Source organism: Cebus imitator, unplaced genomic scaffold, assembly GCF_001604975.1.
Source record: "Cebus imitator isolate Cc_AM_T3 unplaced genomic scaffold, Cebus_imitator-1.0 Scaffold134, whole genome shotgun sequence".
NCBI classification, from domain to species: Eukaryota; Metazoa; Chordata; class Mammalia; order Primates; family Cebidae; genus Cebus; species Cebus imitator.
This window is the reverse complement of record NW_016107449.1, coordinates 302,190-317,288: the sequence shown is the minus strand read 5'-3', so window position 1 is coordinate 317,288 and position 15,099 is coordinate 302,190. Positions and strand designations below refer to the sequence as shown.

The window sequence follows — 15,099 nt, the reverse complement described above, 5'->3', positions numbered from 1 at the left end:
CCGACAAGAGTTGTTTAGGAAGGTTTGTTATACAGATTTAAGTTACTACCTTCTTCCATTGATAAGAGTTGTTACAAGATATCCTCTTCCTTGCATGGGAGAGGGAGACATGGAAATTTCCTTTATAATAAATGTGAATTTCTTTTACAAAATGAAAACAGTTTTTAGAGCTTGTCCTGTTGTCTGATAGTTCTTTTTTTTTTTTTTTTTTTTGAGGGGTTTTCCTTCATGTTACCCAGGCTGGAGTGCAATGGCGCGATCTCGGCTCACCGCAACCTCCGCCTCCTGGGTTCAGGCAATTCTCCTGCCTCAGCCTCCTGAGTAGCTGGGATTACAGGCACGCGCCACCATGCCCAGCTGATTTTTTGTATTTTTAGTAGAGACGAGGTTTCACCATGTTGACCAGGATGGTCTCGATCTCTTGACCTTGTGATCCACCCACCTCGGCCTCCCAAAGTGCTGGGATTACAGGCTTGAGCCACCGCACCCAGCCTGTCTGATAGTTCTTAACGGCCTTTAACTAAAAATAATCCACATGCAAACAGGCATATTTTGGGGTGGCGTATCCCCAGTGTCCCTCAGATGCCTCTTTTGTGAACTGTCCAAGTAGGTGCCCACCTCAGGACCTTTGCATTTGCTGTTTCCCCAGATTCATTCATTCCTTCTTTTTTTTTTTTTTTTTTTTGAGATGGAGTCTTGCTCTGTTGCCTAGGCTGGAATGCTCACTCCAACCTCCACCTCTTGGGTTCAAGTGATCCACCTGCCTCAGCCTCCCAAAGTGTTGAGATTACAGGGGTAAGCCACTGCACCCAGTCCATTCCTTTATTTTTTTGAGTCTCAGCTCAGATATCACCTCCTATAACTAACCGCTCAACTTGCTTTTCTTCACAACACTTAAAACTATCTAAAAATTATTTATTTGAAAATGATGGCCGGCACAGTGGCTCACGCCTATAATCCCAACACTTTGGGAGGCTGAAGTGGGTGAATCACCTGAAGTCAGGAGTTAAAGACCAGCCTAGCAACATGGTGAAACCCTGTCTCCACTAAAAATACAAAAATTAACCAAGTGTGATGGTGGGTGCCTGTAATCGCAGCTGCATGGGAGGCTGAGGCTGGAGAATTGCTTGAACCCGGGAGGCAGAGGTTGCAGTGAGCTGAGATTGCACCACTGCACTCCAGCCTGGGTAACACAGCAAGACTCCATCTCAAAAAAAAAAAAAAAGAAGAATAAATAAATAAATAAATAAATAAATAATTTATTTGAAAATGGTTGAGATAATCCTGGGACTTGTTTAGCCACTCCAGTGATATTAGTGGCCGGGGGAGGGGAGGTGAGGAGACATGATGGTGAGAAGGCTCCTCCCTGTGTCAACCATGCACATTATGAAGGGTCATACCATGAAGGTTCAGTATTGGACTAAGTGCCACAGGAGAGGCGAAGGACCATGGTGGCTCCCAGGAAGAAGAAATTATATCTGGTAAGATAACTGTTAAACCACCTCACAGAATTCCTGCTGAAGGCAGGCCAGGGAGATAGGACATCATGGGGGGTGGTGGAGCATGGGGAGCCTGATCAGAAGTCGACAAGGGGGATGAGATATCAGGGGCAGGGAGTCCTTGCTAAACTGACAAAGCAGGGATTGCTAAAACGGATGTCACAAGGAAGTGTATAATGGCCCTAGGAGAAGGTTCAGAAGTCTAACTGAAGTTTGGGCAAAGAACTTTTGTCAGGATCATGGAAAATTTCATAAAGTGTAGCTATAAAAGAAAGGACTTAGGCCGGGCACAGTGGCTCACGCCTCTAATCCCAGCACTTTGGAAGGCCAAGGCAGGTGGATCACGAAGTCAGGATTTGAGACCGGCCTGGCCAACATGGTGAAGCTCCATCTCTACTAAAAATAGAAAAAATGGCCAGGCGTGGTTGCGTGTGCCTGTAATCCCAGCTACTCGGGAGGCTGAGGAAGGAGAATCACTTGAACCTGGAAGGCAGAGGCTGCAGTGAGCCAAGATCATGTCACTGCACCAACCTGGATGACAGAGCAAGACTCCGTGTCAAAAAACAAACAAAACAGAAAGGACTTAAAATTTATTTAACCAGGGTAACAAAGAATTAAAAGTCAATCCAGTAAGAGAATACATAGGCCTTAAATCAGCAACCATTAGTGAAGACTGTGGCCTCTAATTTTTCTTACCAAAACTTATTCCAATTATAAAAAAAAATTGTAAAAAAAACCCAGGAAATACAAAGTGTATGGAGAAAATAAGGCAATCCCCTGATAATTCTTCCATTCAGAAATAACTAGTGTTAGGTTTGGATATACACCTGTGTTTTTCTAACACAGTAGTCCCTAGCCAAGTGTAGTTATTTAATTTAAATTTAAATTAATTAAAATAAAGTAATATTTAAATCATTACTGTCATTTCTGCATTACATCCTTTTTATTTGTCTTTCATTTATCAGTATTGTGTCATCTATCACACCTTCCTAGCTAACTATTAAAATAGTCATTCCTGGCTGGGTGTATGGCTCACAACTGTAATCCCAGCACTTTAGGAGGCCGAGGCAGGCGGATCACAAGGTCAATGGTTTGCGACCAGCCTGACCAACGTGGTGAAACCCCGTCCCTACTAAAAATACAAAAATTATCTGGGCGTGGTGGCGCGTGCCTGTAATCCCAGGCACTTGGAAGGCTGAGGCAAGAGAATCGCTTGAACCTGGCAGACGGAGGTTGTGGTGAGCTCCACTGCACTCCAGCCTGGACGACAAAGTGGAGTCTCCGTCTCAAAAAAAAAAAAAAAGTCATTCCTTTTAGCAGCCCAATGGTTTATGATGTTAACTTTGAGAACAGATACATTGTTCCAGGCGTATGCAGTGGAGCAGGGCTCAGCTGTTTCCGTTATTAGCTGCGTGGTGTTAGGGAAGAGTTGACTTCTTTTCCATTGTCACCTTTTCCATTGTCAAGTGGGGGAATAATAGAAGGCTATTTGCAAGGGTCAGAAGTTAACACGTATACAGTGCAAGTAATGGTCAATAAGTGTCGGCTCCTCCATTCTTTGCCAGGTGTGCACCACAGCTGAGGGATGAACCTTTACTACACCACAGCAGGAAACATATTTGCACAACGTGCTTTTTGTTTTTGAAGCTTTCCTTGAAATCTATTCCCCAGGGTGGCAGAAGTGGTCATAGGGCACTATCATTTTTATGACTTCTGAAATGCCAGATCACGCTTAGAGAGATTGCATCAGTGTAAAGAGCTTGCAGTCAAGCTCAACCCCACAGCCCTGCCATCTGTGCCCGAAGTTCGATCTTGTTGGCACCAGAATCCCTAGGATATAGTGAAGTAGTGATTCACCGAGCTGGAGCTGGGTGGGCTGTGGGGTCATTCCAGATTGACTAACCTCAACCTCTGAAGTCTACAGCTGGAAGGGGCTCCAGGTAAGAAGATAATTTTGGAAGCATCACACTAGGAAAACTACTGCACCTAGACTTTTAGGGCATCTCCTGCGGGCAATTTTTACTTCCATGAAATTCAGTAACCTTTGTAGCCCCTTCAGCCCAAGACCAACAGGAGCAAACCTGGTGTCCCACAAAATCGGGTTTACTGACCCACTGCAATGAAGGAGAGCCTCCCAAGAAAGTAGGGAAAGGCAGAGTTCTTCTGGGATTGGGGGGAGGCAGAGTTTAGGAGAACTTTACATGAAGCAGCGTTCCCACAGGCTGAGGCCAGCAGGGATGTGCTCCTCGGGGACCAAGTGTGGGAAGCTGTGTGCAGATGCCCCCTACCTATCTGGAGCTCCAGCCTGGGTTGGGATGGAGGAGGCTAGTCGCGGTCAGGGGCTGAGCTCCCCGGCCAGACAGGCATGTTTCCTTCTCCCTGCTGTAACCTCAAAGCGCACAGCAACTGCCAGAGGTTGTTTTCTGGAGCAGGGTTTCTTGGAGGGCTACGGGGCCGCGGTCCCTCCGAGGAGGGGTCGTGGTGGCACTTGGCTGGGGCCGCCTCGCGCCCTCGGGAACGGGAATGGGCGTCTCCAGCTCGCTGGCAGCTGGTTTTCTCCACGTCTGTCGTCGGCCTGGAGTGGCAGGCGGACAGCTGGTATTTTCAGAGCCGCCCTGCCCCAGACGCAGAAGACCGGGCCCAGCAGTGTTGGTGAAGGCCTTTCACCAAGCTGTAATCAGTTTCTTCGAACGTTTACCAGGCCTCGGCCACAGCCTGGGCCCAGCGCGCTCCCGCGGGGCAGCCATTGACCCGGTGCAGGGAGCACCGGCCGCAGGGACCCCCCAGGGCCGGAGGGCAGGGCCCCTCTCCTGCACCGCCCCCGGGCTGGCAGGAGCGGCCAGGACCGCACGTTCGGAGGCCCCGGGTCTCTGGCCCCCTCCGGTCGCTCCCACTTTCTGTCGGGCTTGCCCAACGGGGAGGCAAACCCCACTCTCAGGTGGCGTGGGCAGGTGTAGCTGCGGTCTCGGAAGACACCAGCGCTCTCAGCTTTGAGGAATCTGGACGCCCGCCCCGCCCCCCGGAGGCCCCGCCCCGCCCCCAGGAGGCCCCGCCCCGCCCCCCGGAGGCCCCGCCCCGCCCCCAGGAGGCCCCGCCCCGGCGCACTGCGCAGGCGCGACCCGTCCCGCCCTCAGAACCGCAGTGCCGGGCGCCAGAGCCGCTGCAGCATTGCCGGTGCTCGCGTCTCCAGCCACCGTCCTCCTCCATCTCCTTTCCTCCGTCTCGGCCGGCGAGATGGCGAAGCCGCTGACGGACAGCGAGAAGCGAAAGCAGATCAGCGTGCGCGGCCTGGCGGGGCTGGGCGACGTGGCCGAGGTGCGGAAGAGCTTCAACCGGCATCTGCACTTCACGCTGGTCAAGGACCGCAACGTGGCCACGCCCCGCGACTACTTCTTCGCGCTGGCGCACACGGTGCGCGACCACCTGGTGGGCCGCTGGATCCGCACGCAGCAGCACTACTACGAGCGCGACCCCAAGGTGAGGCGCCACCCGGCACTGCGCGCCAGGGCCCGCCAACGGGGCGCCTGTCCCCAAGCGGCGCCCGCGGGGGTCTCGCTGCGGGGCGGCCCGCCCGGCGCTGCCCGCGTGCCTCCCAGGCCTGCGGCCAGGCACAGCGGACTGGGCCGTCGCCTGGAAGCTGCGGCCGGCGGGGGCCGGGCGTCCCCTGCCCAGGGCCGCGCCCACAGGTCCCCTCCTCTGGGAGCCCGCGCCTGGCGGGGTCTGCAGTCCCCCGCATAGGATGCTGAGCCCGGGAGCCTGGCAGACGTTCCCCGCCGCTTTCTGGCCGTGCGCTTCCGCGCTGGCTGCCGAGCTGGTGCTCCCCACCCCTGAGCCCCGCAACCCTTTGTTCTCCTGCAGCAGCCTGTGGAAGAAAATGGGACTGGAACCAGGCCTAGGCAGCCTTGTGGGTTGTAAGCGGGTGAGCTTGGTAATCTGCAAGGAATTGTGAGACTTTTGTGTGTGCACTGCTTAGAAGAACATCACTGACGATGCCTGCTTCACGCAGGAGGGGTCCGAAGCTCAGAGATGGAGATGGAGCCCTCGAAGAAGGCTCTGTCTTACAAGTTCCTACACCTTCGTTAGAGAAATTTACTCGGGTTAAAGTTAACAGAGATTGTCTAATTGTTACTTTTTATATCTTGCAAAAATTTGTTTGCAGTAGTGAAACTTAAGTCACTGATTACCCCCGTTACTCTTAACCATATTAACCATGGGCCTGTGTTCTTCCTGTTCTTTTGCTATTCCTAAATCTATATACACATTTTTAAAAGCATAATGCACGTACAGGTTTTTAGCTTTCCTGTTTCATTCGTAAACATTTGTAAACTTTTTCACTGATAGCTTTGCAGGTCAATGGTTAGGCCTGGTAGTTTTCAGTTTGATAGGTACATGGTAGTCTTGCACAGCCCCCTGTTGCCAGTTTCTTTGTTGTTTGTTTTTAAACTCTTAACCATAGAGGATTATGTCTTTCTACTAAACTAACGTAGAGGGAGAACTGGTGAGGAAAGGACGCGCTTGCAGACCTGAAGTCACTCGGCAGATTTTACTTGCAGTGTACACCTAGGCACTGAGCACTTGCTTTATGGATGGTATTTTAGAATATTTTTGTAGGGCATTAAGATATGTTTAATACAGTTATTGCTAAGACTGAGATTGGCTGCTTTTCCAAAGTTATTCTGGGGCATTCTTTTTTTTCTGAAATAGGGCTGGTAAAAAGGACAGATTTGTTAGAATACCAACTGGGGCTCTTCATATTTTGTATGCAAAACATAGAAAGAAGTGGCAACAAATGGCCAAAACAGGTTATAACAAGGGCTTGGGATGACTTTGCCAGGAAAAGCAGCCAAGACGCAGTAGCTCCCCCAGAATTCCCTGCTGTTGATGCACAGCATCTTTTTTTTTTTTTTTTTGAAACAGAGTCTCATCCTCTCACGCAGGCTGGAGTGCAATGGCTCGATCTCGGCTAACTGCAATCTCTTCCTCTTGCCTCAGCCTCCCGAGTGGCTGGGATTACAGGTGCACGCCATCATGCCCGGCTAATTTTTTTGTAGAGACAGGATTTCATCATGTTGGCCAGGCTGGTTTTGAACTCTGCCCGCCTTGGCCTCCCAAAATGCTGGGATTACAGGCGTGAGCCACTGCACCCGGCCCACAGCATCATTCTTATTGTCCAAGTGGTGAATGGCGAGGGCATAGCTTTGCCCTGGCATTCAAGGGCATTTCCCTGGAGCTGGACCGGGACTTGGCTCTACACTTTAGGGTGTCCACTGGGTGTTTCTGTATAATCAGATCCTGGAGAGACCAGCAGTGGCTCAGGTATTACGGAAATGACCTTCATGAACAAGTCAGTCCCTACAACAAAACAGGTTTTCTGATCTCTGTGAGGTCTGTTTTTATTGTCTACTGTGGTGGCTCTGGGTGGAAACCTTTCTCTTAAACCACGCAGTCTGTAAATAAGCTCTCTGCCTATTCTGAATAGGAAGGACATGTAAAAGTGGAAAATTGGGATTTAAGTGTTTCTTTGGCTACTTCATGAGGAAAATAAGCTTGCCATCCTTTCTCTGGTAAAGTTACATGTTTGCTGGTGATGAACCAGAAACCAGTCCTGCCAGAAGCGATGAGGGGAGGTGGGCTCCCAAGAAAACACCTGCTGTGCCTCCCCCTCAGCCAGAAGTGGCCTCTGAGACATTCACCAGCACACCGCAGACTGTGGTAGTGTGGCACTCCAGAGCTCCTAGCTAGAATGCTTTTATTGTTATTTTTGTCTTTTTAAAAATTATGCAAGTCCTGAAGGAAAAATTATTACTAGAGGGAAAATTAGAAAATATAGATAAGCCAGAAGAAAAAACTTAACTGTAATCCTGTAACCCACTTCTATTACCCACATTGTAAATACTGTAAATATTTTGTGTTCTACATTGCTTTTTTCTGTATTGACAGGAACTTGTTTTTAATACATAAAGTAGCATTATCCAGAACCTACGGTTTCATAACTCGTGGCACTTTATTTTTGGTAAATAGCAGAAAGAATAGAAGTTGGAGTGTTCAGAGGAAGATTTGTCAGGCTTTGCCATGCTTGGCAAATGATCAAGTCAAAACATCTGGCTAACGTAGCAAGTTTTGTGCTTGGCAAGAGGCTGCAGCTGGTCATGAAGATATTTCATGGGTTCTCTGAAGTGGTGGCAAGGTGGTGAGAAGAGTCCAGCCTGAAGCTGCAGAGCCTTGGATGACGCTGCATGGAGAAGAAAGGTGTGCGTGATTCATCCTGGCCTTTCCGTTCGGTCTGTGTAACTGTGGGCCTGGGTGGATTTCTTTACCATTCTTGGCCTCAGTTTTCTCATCTTTAAAATGAGGGGAATCAAGCTGGTGATCTGTTTCTGAGGTCCCTTGCCATTCTGAAATATTATAAGAATTTTGTGTTTGCTTATAAAACGTTTCAATTTCATATTGAATTGACATTCTATCTCCAGAGAGAATTTGAGGATTCTTAATACAAGATGCAGCACAAAAGGTTCAAATTAGAAGGCCTCGAAGCAAAGGTTGGGTGGACCAGTGAGGGTCAGGACACAAAACACAGACCAGGATCCTGGCAATGAAAGCAACCCATGCCCAATTATGAGAGTCACAGGATCCCTGCTATGATGTCCCCAAAAGACAGGTGCACAATGTGCTGGGCCACTGACCTGCAGCACTCCTGCAGTGGATGTAACAATCAGTTTTCAAGATTTGTTCCCATAAGCTCCTGGCATGACCGCAACACAGATCAAGGAAAAGCAGCTCTACCTTGGGGCCCACACTTCTGTCCTAAGTATTTCTAATAAGATAAACACCATGAAATACGATTAATCTTTTGGTTTGACTGGACCCAGGAGTTAAAAGGAAGATGATCTAGAGAAGTGTTTTTGCAGCCCTGACTGCCCCATGATCTCCACTTCTGGGATTTTGTTTTAATTCGTCAGTTGTGGGACCAGCCTCTGGAATCTTAACACTCCCAGTTTTTCTGATGTGTTTCTACTTGTATGTTTGAAGTTGACCTTGCATCTCCTGGGCAGGCTTCCCTGACAGCACATAGCTCAAAGTTATTTTCTCTGGCCAGTAGCTGATGATGGGTGCTGTGTTGTGTTGCTGACAGCCAACCACTTGGAAGGTAGGCCCCAGCTCTCATTTGTTAGCATATGGAGAAGCCTACAGTGTGTGTGCCTTCATTTTCCACAGAAGACAGACTGTGGTCTCTGCCCTTGCAGGCTGGGGTGTCTGGTTTTATGTGTCGACTTGGCTGGGCTGTTGTGCCCAGATAGTAACGTGGATGTGCCTCTATGGGGGTGGAGGTGTGTGGTGTTTCCCACACTGAGTGTCCTACAATTCAGTTCCGTTCTGATGCTGTCTGCCTGGAGTTAGCACAGGCTGAAGGCCGAGTCCCACAAAGCTGTTCCACCCTGGTGTCAGCTGCACATCAGGCCTCCCTTCTGATCTGTGACCGACAACAGCCTCCTTGGGTTTGATGATTTGCCAGAATGGCTCAGGAAACTCAGGGAAACACTTCACTTGCATTTACCAGTTAATTATAAAGAATACAACCCAAGAACAGCCAGGTGGAACATACGCAGAGGGCAAATCTGAGGGAGGATACGGGGGCTTCCATGCCTTCTGCAGGTGTCACTATCCTAGCACCTCCAGGGTTCACTAAACTGGAAGGAAGCTCTTTCCCCTTCAGTTGGGGATTTTATGGAGGCTTCAGTTACCTGGCATGATAGATTAAATCATTGGCCATTGGTGATGAGCTTAGCCTTTAGCCCCTCTCCCTTCACTGGAGGTTGGGGGTGGTGGGAGGGGTGGGCTTGAGACTTCCAACCCTCTAATTACAGAGCTGGTTCCTCTGGCAACCAGCCTCTGCCCTTAGGGCCTTGCCAAAAGTCACCTCATTAACATATGGCTGCCTTAGTTGAAAGGGACTTTTTATGAATAACGTAAGAGACTTCTTTCATCTTTATTGCTCTTCTCACTTACAAGGGTGTTATCAGCACTGGCCAGGAAGAACCAATATGTATGCAGGTATCTCATTACATGACAGTTTCACAGCCTCCCATGGAGGAAGGCCTTGCAGAACACACCCTGCCACCAGCTACCTTTGCACAGGAGGTGCAGCTTGCCTGGATCTCCAGCCTGCTGGCCCACCCCACCCTGCAGGTTGTGGCCTTGCACTTCCACAGTCGCATGAGCCAAGTTCTTAAAATAAATCTGTCTCTCTCTACACATACCTTGCTGTTAGTTCTGTGTCTCTGGAGAACCCTGACTAATCCACAGGGGCCATGTTGGCTTTATAAAATACGGCTGGGCACCGTGGCTCATGCCTGTAATCCCAGCACTTTGGGAGGCCGAGGTGGGTGGATCACCTGAGGTCAGGAGTTTGAGACCAGCCTGACCAATATGGTGAAACCCTGTCTCTACTAAAAATACAAAAATTAGCTGGTTGTGGTGGTGGATGCCTGTAGTCCCAGCTACTCGGAAGGCTGAGATAGGAGAATTGCTTGAACCCGGGAGGTGGAGGTTGCAGTGAGCTGAGACTGTGCCATTGTACTCCAGCCTGGGCAACAGAGCAAGACTCTGTCTCAAAAAAAAATTAAGTAAAATAAGGTAACTGAGGCCAGACGTGGTGGCTTACGTCTGTAATCCCAGCACTTTGGGAGCCCAGGGGAATTACGAGGTCAGGGGTTTGAGACCAGGCTGGCCAATATGGTGAAACCCTGTCTCTACTAAAAATACAAAAATTAGCTGGGCATGGTGGCACACACCTGTAGTCCCAGGTACTTGGGAGGCTGAGACGGGAGAATTGCCTAAACCGGGAGATTGCCATGACCTAAGATCGTGCCACTGCCCTGCAGCCTGGGCAACACTGTGTGACTCTGTCTCAAAAAATAAAAACACAAGATAACTGACCTTGTCTCCACGTCGCAGCCATATTTCCTTTTAAACTTTATGTAATTTCAGACTCTTAAATGAAAGTTGCAAAAATAATACAGAGAATTCTTGTAATTCCTGTGTACCCTTCATCCGGGTTCCCCAGATGTTAAACATTGCAACACACTTGTTAGGTCATTTTGTCTTCCTTGAACTTCCTTGTAAGTTCATTTTTCTCTGAACCATTTGAAAGTAAGTTATAGCCTTATTGACCCTTCACCCCCAAAAACCCCAGTGCCAAAAACACTAGGGTGTACTCCGGAAAAGCAGGGACATTCTCTTACTTACCCCTAGTATAGCAGTTAAATTCTAGACAATTATAAAAAATACAAATAAGAAAATTGAGAGCACTTTAGAAGCCTTTTCAGATTATACCTATTTTTTCATTAAACAGATCAAAGCTTTATGCCATTTGGAAATTCACAGCATCCTAAGATGTGCAGCAAATAATGAGCCGCAGCAGATAGGAGCTGGCTTTTTCTCCCCATCTCACCTATGCAGAAGGGAGAAGAGAAATGAACACAGAAAGGTCATTTGACAATAAGAGAAGTTAACTGTGCCTTCAACAGTATCTTGAGTAGGAATGACATGTAATTTTAGGTGTAGCTGACTGGCATTTCTTAGTCTGCAAACAGTTAAAATGAAAGATTAAAGTATCGTCGTTTAAAAATTATGACCGGCAGCTCACTAATTATAAATGTAGTTTGACACAGTCCAGATCACTTAGTGTAGGTTGATTAGGCCCTGTCCAGTGATAAGAAAAGGCTCCTATCGCTGTCTTGCTCTGGGTTGGTTGTACGTAGACTTTTTGTGGAGCTTAATTGCATGGAACACAGAGGAGACTGGACTGTGGCAATGCATGTCGTGGAGTGTAGAAGGAATTTGTTTCCTGCAGAACCACGTGCTCTCTAAGATACCCATACGTTCTAAAGTTCTACAGTTATTTTACATTTTACATTTTCAAAATTGAGCAAACAGACCTGTGTTCGAGGCCTAGGTACTGGAGTGAGAAGAAAATCCACAGTCCATGTTGAGAAGCCTGCCCACTCCTCACGGGAAGCCACATTTTTCTGGCACTTAATTCGTTAAGAAAGCACCATGTGACTTCACAGGCTGGGAGCCTGAGAGATGTGCTAGCTAATCCTCATGTCCTTAACAGCAGATGGGTTATCAGAGTGCTCTGTAAACAACTCCCCAGAAGCACCCTCAGTCGCAGGGAGTGAACACTGTGACACTGTCAAGGAAGCCAAAGACCAGGTCTGGTGGATAGGGAGGCCCCTCAGCATCTCTCCTCCTGCTGAGCCTCCTCGGTTCCCCTGGGTGATATCTGGGCTGGCTCAGCTCACCCGCAGGGACTGGCAGGCCCAGCCCAGGGAGGTGGCCCCTTTGCATCTGTAGGGGCCAGGAGCCCCTCTTTGCCCCAGAGCCTAGTTGGTGAAACGTGGTGCCCACTGTCCTCCAGCTGGCTCAGTGGCCCATGTCCCTGTGTCATATCAGGGACAGCTCTGCCCACAGTGCCCAGGCAGCAGGGAGGGGCACTCTGCCCTGTGAGCCACTCCATGCCCATGTAGGAACCAGTAGAGGGTGGCTGGCCTGAGGCGTGCTGGCACTGACAGAATCTAATAGACAAGAGGAGAGTTGCTGTGCTTTCCCGGGGACAGGAGGACCAGTTTCAGACCAGATCTTCCTGCAGAATGAGGCTCTTCATCTTGGTGAAAACAGCCACCCAACTCTATTTTATTTTACTTGCGATGGAGTTTCACTCTTGTTGCCCAGGCTGGAAAGCAGTGGTGCAATCTCTGCTCATTGCAACCTCCACCTCCCAGATTCAAGCAATTCTCCTGCCTCAGTCTCATGAATAGCTGGGATTACAGACGTGTACCACCATACCTGGCTAATTTTTACATTTTTAGTAGAGATAGGGTTTCACCATGTTGGCCAGGCTGGTCTTGAGTTCCTGACCTCAAGTAATCCACCCGCCTCAGCCTTCCGAAGTGCTGGGATTGCAGGTGTGAGCCCAGCCCCAACTCTTTCTTTTGTTTTCCTGAGTGTTGGGAAAGTTCTCAATTTTTCCACCAGTGTTCAGACATTAATGTTAAACAAAGACTGAACTTAACAATCCCTTCAGAAAAGGGGGAAAAATTGGTGATCTCTCCAGGCCTAATTCTGTGAATCTGTAAAGAGCAAAGTAAGGCTCTGCCTGTTGGTGTCACACTCTCTTCAGCATCTGTTAACTCCCAAGATGTCTGTAGATGATTAGTATGTTGTGTACTGTTTGTGCTGATCATATTTTCATCCAACTTTGAGCTTTATGGTTTTCTATCATTTGCCTGGTTGTGTAGGCATTGCATGTAATAAATAAACTCTATTAAAAAAAAAAGCGGAGAGGCGGGCTTGAACCCAGGACGCGGAGGTTGCAGTGAGCCAAGATTGCACCATTGCATTGCAGCCTGGGCAACAGAGCGAGACTCTGTTTCAAAAAAAAAAAAAAGGCTGCCTTTAGGCTACTTAACACTTGTTATAGTCATATTGCAATTGCAAGAAAGAGACCATACTAGAAAGATCAGTGGCCTAGTTCAGTCCCAGGCAGCAGGGCCCCCTTAGAGCAGAGCTGCTGAGCAGGGAGATTAAGGGATTCTGTTGGCATTTTCAGGCTGAAGCCAGTCAGAGTCTAGTTCTTCAGCTGCTGCTCCCTGAGCAGGGAAGCCCTGTTCACGGTTGCACAGGAGGAGCCAGAGGGGAGCGAGTACAAAGAGGCTATCCTGCAGCAGCAGGATTTGGGGTCATGGAAGAACTATGTCCCTAGGCTGCTGTCAACAAAGCCTATGCCTTTACGTGTTTTTTTCCAGAACTGCCACTTGCTAACTTAGGCTCTGCATCTCTGCTTGAAAAATCTGGTATGGTGAGGGGAACCAGCCTTGCCTGAGTCCAGTCCTAGCCTTGTGTGAGCCCACAGGTGAATGTGGTCTTCTCAGAGGCTGAGCGACTTGCCCTGGTCGCCCAGCTAGCCTGTACCATTCAAGCCTGCATGTCCTCGGCCAGCTCGTCCAGCAAACCTCTTTCAGTTTCATGGTTTTCACTCTGAACCATCTTAAAGTAAAAGCAGAACCAACACATCTCAGCACATGATGAAAGTTCTTAAATTGAAACAAGTTGCAGTCCCCAAGGACAGAACCTGTGGCTGGGCAGGCCCTGTGCAGTGCTCTGGGGGCCATCCTGCGCAGGAAGTTGGAGAACCCTGGATGTCTGCATGCAGCCTGGAGGGCAGTTGGAGACACACAGGCTTCGAGTGTAGGCCCAGCACTTCCTGCATCAGTCCTGTCTCTTACAAACAGAGATGGTCAAGCTCTTGGGACATAACCGGTCAACTTTTTTCCCCACAGTAGAAAAGTTCCTAAGTAGAAATTAGGAACTTTTGCAGAAAGGTCAAACTACAACCTAAAAATACACATTTTAGCCAGGTGTGGTGGCATGTGCCTATAGTGCCAGCTGCTTGGGAGGCTGAGATGTGGGGATCACTTGAGGCCAGGAGTTTGCAGCCAGCCTGGGCAACATAGTGAGACCATCATCTCTTTAAAAAATACACATTTTTAGTTAAAGGCAGAATAAAAACATACTGATCATGTTCCTGGCCTGTCAGCTTTTTATAAAACCTCTTGTTAATCCTTGACTCACAGTATTTTCTCAGACAGCCAGGGTCTGGTCGGGCTCAGTGTGATTTCACACTGCCTGGACAGTGCCTGTGGCCTCCTCTGCAGGCAGGGAGGCAGGTGCTATGGAAACCCCGTGGTTCAAATGTAGTGTGAATAAAGGTTAGCAAGATGAAAAGTCCACCAGAGGCCTGGCTGTGAGGGACAGTAGCAGTAGTTGTACTCACAGCAGCTGTGGGACTCATTGATGCTGCTGTCATTTCTTGTGACTGAAAGCCCTTTGGAATTTGGACAGTAATGTAGAAGCCATATATTCAAATGATCTAAAAAGTAGAAACAGGCCATTAAAGATAGAACTATGGGGTGTGTGTGTGTGTGTGTGTGTGTGTGTGTGTGTTCTTTCTATTTGTAGATTTAGATATTTATAAAGTATTCTTAAATTATGTATTAAAAACTTTATTGGCTGAACCTGCTGGCTCACACCTGTAATCCCAGAACTTTGGGAGGCTGAGATGTGCTGATCACTTGAGGTCAGGAGATTGAGACCAGCCTGGCTAACATGTTGAGAGCCTGTCTCTACTAAAAATACAAAAATAACTGGCGTGGTGGCCCACGCACCTTTGTTCCCAGCTACTCAGGAAGCTGAGGCAGGAGAATCACTTGAATCTGGGAGGCAGAGGTTGCAGTGAGCTGAGATCATGCCACTGCACTCCAGCCTGGGCAACAGAGTGAGACCCTGTCTCAAAAAACAACAACAACAACAAAAAACAAGGCATGGTGGCTCATGCCTATAATCCCAGCACTTTGGGAGGCCAAGGCAGATGGATCACCTGAGGTCAGGAGTTCGAGATCAACCTGACCAGTGTGGGGAAACCCCATCTCTACTAAAAATACAAAATTACCTTTGCCTGTGTGGTGGCTCGTGCTTGTAATCCTAGCTACTTGGGAGGCTGAGGCAGGAGAATCACTTGACTCCAGGAGGTGGAGGTTGC

At 48.7% G+C, this 15,099-nt stretch overlaps 1 protein-coding gene across 1 annotated transcript in view; it reads left to right on the top strand.

Annotated features, from left to right (window-relative positions):
• The first annotated feature begins 4,610 nt into the window (after positions 1 to 4,610).
• Positions 4,611 to 15,099, top strand: part of PYGB (glycogen phosphorylase B) — a 53,505-nt gene continuing 43,016 nt past the window's right edge. The window contains exon 1 of the mRNA XM_017541426.2: positions 4,611 to 4,976. Coding sequence (XP_017396915.1) covers positions 4,734 to 4,976 — 243 coding nt within the window. The 5' untranslated portion in view covers positions 4,611 to 4,733. The remainder of the gene's footprint in view (positions 4,977 to 15,099) is intronic.